At 46.6% G+C, this 10099-nt stretch overlaps 1 protein-coding gene across 1 annotated transcript; it reads left to right on the top strand.

Moving 5' to 3' along the window:
• The first annotated feature begins 3245 nt into the window (after positions 1–3245).
• LOC134290646 (uncharacterized) lies at positions 3246–9623 on the top strand. The gene has a single exon (XM_062857824.1). The coding sequence runs from the start codon at positions 3246–3248 to the stop codon at positions 9621–9623; it is 6378 nt and encodes a 2125-aa protein (XP_062713808.1).
• Positions 9624–10099: the final 476 nt, after the last annotated feature.

Genomic DNA, 10099 nt, shown 5'->3' with positions numbered 1-10099 from the left:
GCGATTTTGGGCTTTTTTGACTGCAAGACATTAAGCATTTTTTAAATATACACATTATCCCTAAAAATTATGGTATTGGTGAAAAAAATCGATCAAAGTTGAAAAAAATATTGTTTTATATGAATAGAATCAAAATATCTACGGTTAGCGAAATTTTACAAACACTGCATTCGAACTGATGCCTCAGTGGTGGGGCTAGAGTTCGAATAAGACGCACACATACAAAAAGTGTTGTAACTCAAAAATTAAAAGACATTTCTGGAGCTCGATTTGAATAGGTCGTATGTGCTTTCGTCGATGGAAAATTCGATCAGTTGGATTCGCTCATTGTAGCGAATACCATTGAAATTGAACAATGTTGATACATACAGAAGAATCCTCACAAAAAAGGCTTTCCGTTCCATCATTAAAAGTCTTCAAAATATCTTCCATATTTCTACAATAACTAAAATAAACTGATCGAATTTTATATCGACAAAAGCACATACGACCTCTTCAAATCGAGCTCCAGATTTAGCATAACTTTGTTCAGGAAAATTTTAGCTCATGGTTGGTAGAATCACTTCACGGTATTCTCCACACCCATATTGCATGGCTTGAGCGCCTAAAACTCTTTAAAACAACCTCCATCTTGGATTTTGGGCCGCCATTTTGGATTTTGGGCCGTCATCTTGAATTTTGGGTCGTCATCTTGAATACTCTGGTTCCCAATATTACACTCCGGACGTCTTCCCCTTACCAAATACAGTCGAACCTCCATGAGTCGATGTTCCTTGACTCGATATCGACTCATGGAGGTAAATTTTTCCATACTGAAAAATAATTTCTGGGTTACTATGATGGTCCCCCCAAAAAGCTTCCCAAAGGATTTTTGTTCCACTACTCGATATTTCCTTGAGTCGATGGTCCCTTCAATATCGACTCATGGAGGTTTTACTGTATACCCATACTAGCAGACCCAACGTGGCTAGCCACGCTTCTAGAAAAGTAGTTTTTTTTTTTTTTTTTTATACAATGAAGAAAATCCTAGAAGAGGAGATCGAAGTAGGCTTCGCCGCGATCGGACGTGTTGTTTTCCGCTTGTCACGCTTTTTTCGCAATCCTGTTTTGTGCGGTGTTGTGAGAATTTGGCTGGTGCTACGCATGGTGCTACGCCCTCCGGAAGCAGTAAGCATGTGATTTTCGGAATCTGTGGGAAGCTGCAGGGAGCAGACTGCGCGTGCAAACGGTTTTGGATGTGTTAGGATTTTTTCTATCGCGTTTTTTCACAACGTCTCGTCTCGTTAAATTAATATGCGGCCTGCAAAATGACGGGTGTTACACCTTCGAAGTGCGGTTAGGAGTTTCGGGAAATATTCTGCAAATTAGCGTGCTAATTTCTTTCCTCATTGGTTAACAAGAAAATTAAAACAAGTGTGGGCCGTACTTGAAAAACCAAATACATGAAATTGATCAGAAAAAAGAAAAATGTGATGTGATAAAGTGAAGGCACTGTGTAGAGCTTTCTTCCAGTGTTTTGATTGAAAAAGCATCAAAAGTCATAGGTGATGTGTGGCGAATTTGAACCAAGATAACTTGGCGGGGACGTTGTTGTGCGCTTTCAGATTGTGAAGATTCAATGCCGGAAGTGTTAAGAGAATAATGCAAAGAAATCAACACGGAAAATTTCTTACGGGCATTTCTTGCGAGTACACCCGAAATGTAAAGATAGTGCTGCTGCTTATGGAAGACACAATGTTACAGTGCCCCAATAATCAAGTGAATGCTGCGTTTTATCACAGTTCAAGTGGAAAAATCATCTGGCTACGTGTTAGGAACTGCATGATGGTCATATTTGGGTAACATCATTTGGTACTGTAGATTTAATGTGATGATTTTGAAATATGTGTTCCTGTAATAGTGGGAGGGATAAGTATTTTCTTTTCGTTTCAGAGAGCGAGTAAAGGCGCTTAAGCCTAGGCATAAGGGCCAGGGCATGAGGGGTAAATACCTGTGTCCCATCCCAGTAATCCAAGGACCAAGGGGTGACATTAACCTTCTTAGCAACGTCACTCCCACCGTTAATGTTTCATATTTATGCTTCGTATACAGAACGGTTGGTACGAGATGTCCCCGTTCTTTGATTTCAATAACAATAACAACGCTGCACAGTAGGCCTGGCCGCTTTAATGTTTGTAATACATCTTAGATGTGCTGCAAGGATTAATAATGACAAGAAAAATGATGGAACTAGTCGATTCTATCATTTTCCAGGATTCTTTCAATGAATGGCTGTGTATGTGTAGACTAGACTAGACTAGACTAGACAATGAAGAAAATCCTAGAAGAAAATTTCTAGAAGCTTTCTTGTGCATATATGAAATATTTCACTCAGCATGGTGCACCTCTTTGGAAAGCGCCAAAAGGTATACTATTACATATCCAACTTTGGCTTGTATATAACTGTTGTGGGGTTCTAATTCATAAAATGAAAGAAACTTCTAGATCTGGGGATGCGGATCCCCACCACGGTGTCATTGTGGCCGATGAGGCGATTACTTGTGGTCCATCAGCGAACCACGCCACCGATAGCCGCACACTACGATGCGGCGAATACAATGACCACCGAATGACCAGATATCAACAAACTAGAAGATAACTTGATAACTCGAAAATTGAAAGTCATTCTGTAAAGCCAATCAAGCAGCAGTTTTCCCTAAAAATATCGTTGAATTATTCCAAAATAAATTTCTATGCCTAAATCTAGCTAAAATAAGTAGTAAAATTAAGCCTATACTAAAGTTTATGCTAAGTGTTTAGTGATTGCCGATTGGATTCTAGCGAAAGCAGAGCGAGGGTAAATATGCTAATATTGAATGTGCTTGCTTGAATTACTTATATAAAAACCATCCTTAATCTAGGCTAACGTGCTAGAACGTGCAATCTACCTACATCTATCTAACAATTATCTTAAACAACTACTGTAAGTACGAAAAAATGAATATTCAGAAATGCTAAAGTTACATAACACTTTCATGCAGCAGGCACAGACACAGTGGTCCAAAGTGTAGATCCGTAATCCTATTGCAAAAGGTGTTTCACCAAAAATTGTAAGTACACGAAGTAGAGAAACAAACAAAAATGTTAATAACTAATAAAACTAAAATTGCAGCTTATAGCTTACCACACCAAAAACTGGTTTGCTCATAGATTTGGGAAAACATCCGTACATTTTCTATAAGAATTTTTGTACGTGGATAGGCGCAATGGATGGAGGTCACGGTAAGACGGTGTCCAACTGCAAAACCTGCAACCGTCCTGACTCGGCGGATGCCCAGATGGTTGCCTGCGACAAGTGTCAGTTGTGGGAACACTTCACGTGTGCGGGCGTTGATGAAACCGTCAAGGATCGGCAGTATGTATGCAATGATTGCATAGCCAAGGTGAGTGCCGATAAATCTAAGCGCGGGAAACAGCTGAAAGCTGACAATCGGTCCGCCAAATCCGGTGGAAGATCAGCTTCGAGGAAAGGCTCGAAGATTCCTTCGATCCCAGCGAGCCAAACTTCCAGTGCTCGGGCAGCCGCCCTGGAGGCCCAAATGAAGGTCATCGAGGAAGAGAAGGAGATGAAGGAACAGGAGCTGAAGGAGCAGGAAGAGCTGAAGAGAATGGAACTGGAAGAAGAACAGCGTCAGATCGAGGAGAAGAAGCAACTGATAGAAGAAGAACGACGTCTCCGCCAGCGAAAGCTGGACGAACAACGGGCGTTGCTGGCGAAACAGCAATTGATTCGGAGGGAATCGGTCGAGAAGAAGAATGAGCTAATCAAGCGGATGTCAGAGGCCGGAAGCGGATGCGGCAGCAGTACGAGCTCACTTCCAGATTTACGAGAGAAGGTGAAGAGTTGGCTAGCAGGTCAACATACCGATGGAAGATCTTTGGGGAAGATGGTGGAGGAACAAAAAGCAAATAGTGGCCTTCACCCGACAGTTTCTCAAGACCCGTTGGCATACCAGCTACCAACATCGCAATCCAGGGTTGCACAAATCACCTCGCAAATGGCTCGTGGTATGCAGGTGGGAAGCTTGTCCCAAACGCTACAGCAAGCTCGGTCAGAAATTGTCGTGCAACCGTTCCAACGATACGTAGCGAACTCCCAGCCTCACATACAACCGATGCTGCGTACTAATCAGGCTGTGCACCGCCAGCTTTCCGCGCAGCAGCAGCTGTGTTATCCATACGTACAGCAGCAACTACGCCATCCGCACAGCGGCGGTCCTGTCAACCAGGATGCGGCCCATAGTACAGCGCCCGAACAGCAACATGGTGGATATGATCGGTCGGAAGCGACACCGCTCTCGGTGGTCATTGAGCAGCCATCTCAGCGATACGCAGGGATTCCCGGGTCAAGTTATCCAGTGTATTCTCCACAGAACGTTGGTTTTTCGAATCCACAGGTGAATCGGCTGTCCCATCGATACCCACAGGAGATCGTGCCTCCGCAAGATCCAGTTCAGCAGCCAGCTATGGCTGAACAATCCGTCGTTCTTCAGTCGCAACAGCTTGCAGCGCGGCATGTAGTTGGGAAACAGTTGCCCAGATTCGATGGCAACCCAATCGACTGGCCTATGTTCATCAGTAGCTATGAACAGTCGACCGCTGCTTGCGGCTACACAAACGCTGAAAACCTGATTAGGCTTCAGCAGTGCCTGACTGGACACGCGAAAGAGTCGGTCTGCAGCAAACTTTTGCTGCCAGAGAGCGTGCCTCACGCTATCGAGACACTGCGTATACGCTACGGTCGACCAGAGCTGCTACTCAAATCGCTCCTCGAAAAGGTTCGTCGTACACCAGGTCCAAGACAAGATAAATTGGAAACGGTTATCGAGTTCGGTTTGGCAGTTGGGAATTTTGTTGATCATCTCCGGGCGGCGCAGTTGCAGCAACATCTCACCAACCCCATGATGATGCAGGAGTTGGTAGATAAGCTCCCAGGCTCGATGAAAATGGAGTGGGCTTCCTTCAAGGGCCAACAACCGTTGGCAGACTTAGAGACCTTTGGGCGCTTCATGGAAAAGCAGGTCAACGCAGCGAGTGCGGTGAGCTTCGAGCTTCCAGTCCACGAGAAGACGTATAAGCACGAAAAGCAGAAAGGAAGGGAGAGTGCCGGGATCCATGCACATTCGCAAAGCGATAGTCCAAGCAGTAAACCGAATTCGTCAGGACAACCTCGGAAGCCGACTAAAATCTGTGGTGTCTGTACTCGCGAAGGTCACAGGGCGGCGGATTGCTCTCAGTTTAAAGATCTGAACGTCGACGAGCGGTGGAAGACTATTCAGAAGAAGGGCTTATGCAGAACATGTCTGAACAGCCACGGCAAATGGCCTTGCAAGTCATGGCAAGGCTGTGCGGTAGATGGGTGCCGACTGAAGCACCATACTCTTCTTCACTCTCCTTCATCGACACACCATGTCAATTATTCATCTACCCATACACCTTCAACGAAAGCCTTGTTCCGCATACTGCCTGTCATCCTATACAACGAAGGCAGAAGCGTGTCGGTATTCGCTTTCATCGATGAAGGTTCGGAAATCACACTGCTGGAAGACAACGTTGCGAAGCAGCTGGGTGTAAAAGGTCCCGTGAAAGCTTTAACTCTCCAGTGGACAGGTAACGTTAAGCGGAATGAGTCCAGGTCCCAGGAGGTGAACTTGGGAATATCAGGGAAGTGTGGTTCTGAGAAGTTCGATCTTCGTCAAGCCAGGACAGTCAGCTGTCTATTCCTGCCCAGTCAGCAGCTCAACTACGAAGAATTGTCTCAGCGTTTCCCACACCTCCGTGGTCTCCCAATGGAGAGTTATGAAAATGTTCAGCCGAGGCTTCTGATCGGCTTGGATAACCTTCGTCTAGGCGCTCCACTGAAACTTCGTGAGGGTGGACCGAACGATCCAATTGCTGCAAAGTGTCGCCTAGGGTGGACCGTTTATGGGTGTGCTGGTGACAGAGGAGAAAACGCAGCTTTGGTTAATTTTCACACCGTGGAAGCTGCGGATACGGATCATCTATTGAACGAGCAGTTGCGAGATTTTTTCACCTTGGAGAATGACGGCCTCTTCAATCGCAACGAAACCCTAGAATCGGAGGAAGATAAACGAGCGAGGATGATTCTCGAACAGACGACTCGACGCATTGGTGACCATTTCGAGACGGGACTTCTATGGCGAACAGATAATCCAGAATTCCCTGACAGCTACCCGATGGCGACTAGACGACTGGTGGGATTGGAAAGGAAATTTGCCAAACAGCCGCAGCTCGGAGATCGAGTACGTGAACAGATTCATGACTACGAGCGTAAAGGCTACGCGCACAGGGCGACTCAAGCGGAGCTGGATTCAGTGGATCGCAGCCGACTATGGTTCCTGCCGTTAGGAGTAGTTCAACATCCCAGAAAGCAGAAAGTTCGGTTGATTTGGGATGCCAAAGCTACAGTGGGATCTGTCTCCTTCAATTCTAAACTCCTAAAGGGTCCTGACCTGCTGACACCATTGCTCGCCGTTCTCAGCTCCTTTCGCCAATTCCCGGTAGCCGTGTGTGGTGATATACGGGAAATGTTCCACCAGATTAAAATCAGGGAACAAGACCGTCTCTCTCAGTGCTTTCTGTGGCGTGACACTCCGTCAGAAGATATCAAAATATACGTGATGGATGTTGCGACGTTTGGGTCTACATGTTCGCCCGTATCAGCCCAATTTGTAAAAAACCTAAACGCTGCAGAGTTTTCCGAGCAATATCCACGAGCCGCGGTCGCTATCATCAAGCACCACTACGTGGACGACTACCTGGACAGCTTCCGGACAGTCCAGGAAGCTACAGAAGTTGTGAATGAGGTGAAACTCGTTCATTCAAAGGGAGGATTCGAGCTTCGTAATTTCCTGTCCAACTCTGGGGAAGTTCTGCAAGGTATCGGAGAAAAATCAGGAGATCCAATGAAGGAATTGGCCTTGGAGAGGGCTGAAAACGCGGAATCGGTTTTGGGGATAAAATGGATGCCCAGTGTAGACTGCTTCACGTACACTGTCAACCTTCGGGAAGATCTTCAATGGATTCTCAACCACAACCACGTTCCCACGAAACGAGAAATACTTCGGGTCGTTATGAGCCTGTTTGACCCGCTAGGCCTGGTCTCTTTCTTCCTTATTCAAGGAAAGGTCCTAATCCAAGGAATCTGGGCCTCAGGGACAGGTTGGGACGAACCGATCAACGAAAACAACATTCGACAATGGCGCCAATGGGTGGATTGTTTCGATCAGTTGAACACAGTAAGGATTCCACGGTGCTACTTCTCCACCGCCTTTTCCAACAATGCCAATCGACTAGAGGTCCATGTGTTCGTTGACGCTAGCGAAACAGCATACTGCTGCGTCGTATATTTCCGACTAGTGAGTGAAAGTGGTATTCAAGTAGCTCTGGTTGGATCGAAAAGCAGAGTGGCGCCCCTAAAAACTCTTTCCATCCCACGATTAGAGTTGAAGGCTGCTGTTCTCGGTGCTCAATACCTTCAATCTGTTCTGAGCAATCATGAACTTCCGGTGTCTAAACGCTATCTGTGGACCGATTCTACAACCGTACTAGCGTGGATTCTATCAGATCACCGCCGGTTCCAGAAGTTTGTTGCGGTTCGAGTGGGCGAAATTTTGACACTGAGTAATCCTCAAGACTGGAGATGGGTCCCGACAAAAGCCAATGTAGCGGATATGGCCACAAAGTGGGGAAAAGGCCCTGTATTCCAAGCACAAAATCCATGGTTTCGTGGTCCATCTTTCCTTCATCAAAGTGAAGAACATTGGCCGGAACGTCGTCAAGATATTTCGACCCAAGAAGAACTTCGGCCAGTTCATGCGCACTGGTCAGCAGTCCCACTGATTGAAGCCACAAGATTCTGTCGGTACGAGAGGATGCAGCGGGCAATGGCGTATGCTTTACGTTTCGTAGACAATCTTCGTCATAAACGGAGCGGTTCAGCACTACAGCTAGGCGTTCTCAACCAAACTGAATTGAAGCGTGCAGAAGAAACGTTGTGGAAAGTAGCTCAAGCGGACTGCTTCCCTGAGGAAATAACAGTCCTGTCTCCGACGAAAGGATCACCGGATACGCGGCACGCTTGCGTGTCCAAATCAAGCCCGATTTTCAAAGTATGGCCGTATCTGGACGACCAAGGGATCCTCCGGATGCGGGGCCGTATTGGCGCTGCAACATTCGCACCAGTCGAAGCCAGATTCCCTGCTGTTTTGCCCCGGCATCATCGCATTACCAAACTTATAACTGACTGCTATCATCGCCGCTTTCGCCATGCAAACAGGGAAACTGTCGTGAACGAAATGCGGCAACGATTTGAGGTGGCAAAGCTGCGAAGTCTCGTCGAGAAGGTTTCAAGGGAATGTGCCCTTTGTCGCGTGAAGAAAAGTCGTCCACAACCTCCAGCAATGGCTCCACTTCCACCGGCTCGACTGCAAGCTTTCGTCCGACCATTTACATTCGATGGAGTAGATTATTTCGGGCCGGTTTTCGTCAGAGTTGGAAGGAGCCAAGTTAAACGTTGGGTGGCAGTATTTACCTGCCTGACAGTGCGCGCGGTGCATATCGAAGTAGTGCACAATCTGTCAACTGAATCGTGCATCATGGCAGTGCGGCGGTTTGTTGCACGGCGAGGTCCGCCAGCTGAAATCTACAGCGACAACGCAACGTGCTTCCAGGGTGCGGGCAATGTCGTAGAGAAGCAGCGTGAGCGGAACGAAGCTCTGGCGTCATCTTTTACAAGTGCCAGAACAAAATGGATGTTCATCCCTCCGGCGGCGCCGCACATGGGCGGAGCCTGGGAGCGTCTCGTACGTTCAGTGAAAACCGCAATTGGAGCGGTTGCGGATGCCCCCCGAAAACCAGACGATGAAACCCTGGAAACAATCCTGGTGGAAGCCGAGTTCATCATAAAATCCAGGCCTCTCACCTACATTCCCCTTAAGTCAGCAGATCAAGAATCGCTCACGCCCAATCACTTTCTGTTGGGCAACTCCAGTGGTCTGAAGATTCTGCCATCCGAGCCAATGCTACAACGAGGAGATCTAAGGAGTAGCTGGAAGCTGGCCCAATGGATTTGCGACGTCTGGCGTAGGTGGATTAAAGAGTACGCACCGGTCATCACTCGCCGGACCAAATGGTTTGCGGAAACGCGGGACCTGAAAATTGGTGATCTGGTTCTTGTTGTTGGAGGAACAGCACGTCATCATTGGATTCGTGGACGTGTAGAAAAGGTCATCGCCGGGAGAGACGGACGAGTGCGTCAAGCAGAAGTACGCACAGCATCAGGAGTATTACGAAGACCCGCGGTGAAGCTAGCTCTACTGGACATCGTAGAGAGCAGTGAACCTGATAGCATTCAACACGGTGGCTCCAGAGAGGATCCAGGATTCCAATCAGGTTCACGGGTGGGGGGATGTTACGATGCGGATCCCCACCACGGTGTCATTGTGGCCGATGAGGCGATTACTTGTGGTCCATCAGCGAACCACGCCACCGATAGCCGCACACTACGATGCGGCGAATACAATGACCACCGAATGACCAGATATCAACAAACTAGAAGATAACTTGATAACTCGAAAATTGAAAGTCATTCTGTAAAGCCAATCAAGCAGCAGTTTTCCCTAAAAATATCGTTGAATTATTCCAAAATAAATTTCTATGCCTAAATCTAGCTAAAATAAGTAGTAAAATTAAGCCTATACTAAAGTTTATGCTAAGTGTTTAATGATTGCCGATTGGATTCTAGCGAAAGCAGAGCGAGGGTAAATATGCTAATATTGAATGTGCTTGCTTGAATTACTTATATAAAAACCATCCTTAATCTAGGCTAACGTGCTAGAACGTGCAATCTACCTACATCTATCTTACAATTATCTTAAACAACTACTGTAAGTACGAAAAAATGAATATTCAGAAATGCTAAAGTTACATAACACTTTCATGCAGCAGGCACAGACACAGTGGTCCAAAGTGTAGATCCGTAATCCTATTGCAAAAGGTGTTTCACCAAAAATTGTAAGTACACGAAGTAGAGAAACAA

Source organism: Aedes albopictus, chromosome 3 (genome assembly GCF_035046485.1).
Source record: "Aedes albopictus strain Foshan chromosome 3, AalbF5, whole genome shotgun sequence".
Taxonomy (NCBI): Eukaryota; Metazoa; Arthropoda; class Insecta; order Diptera; family Culicidae; genus Aedes; species Aedes albopictus.
This window is presented reverse-complemented; position numbering and strand designations above follow the sequence as displayed.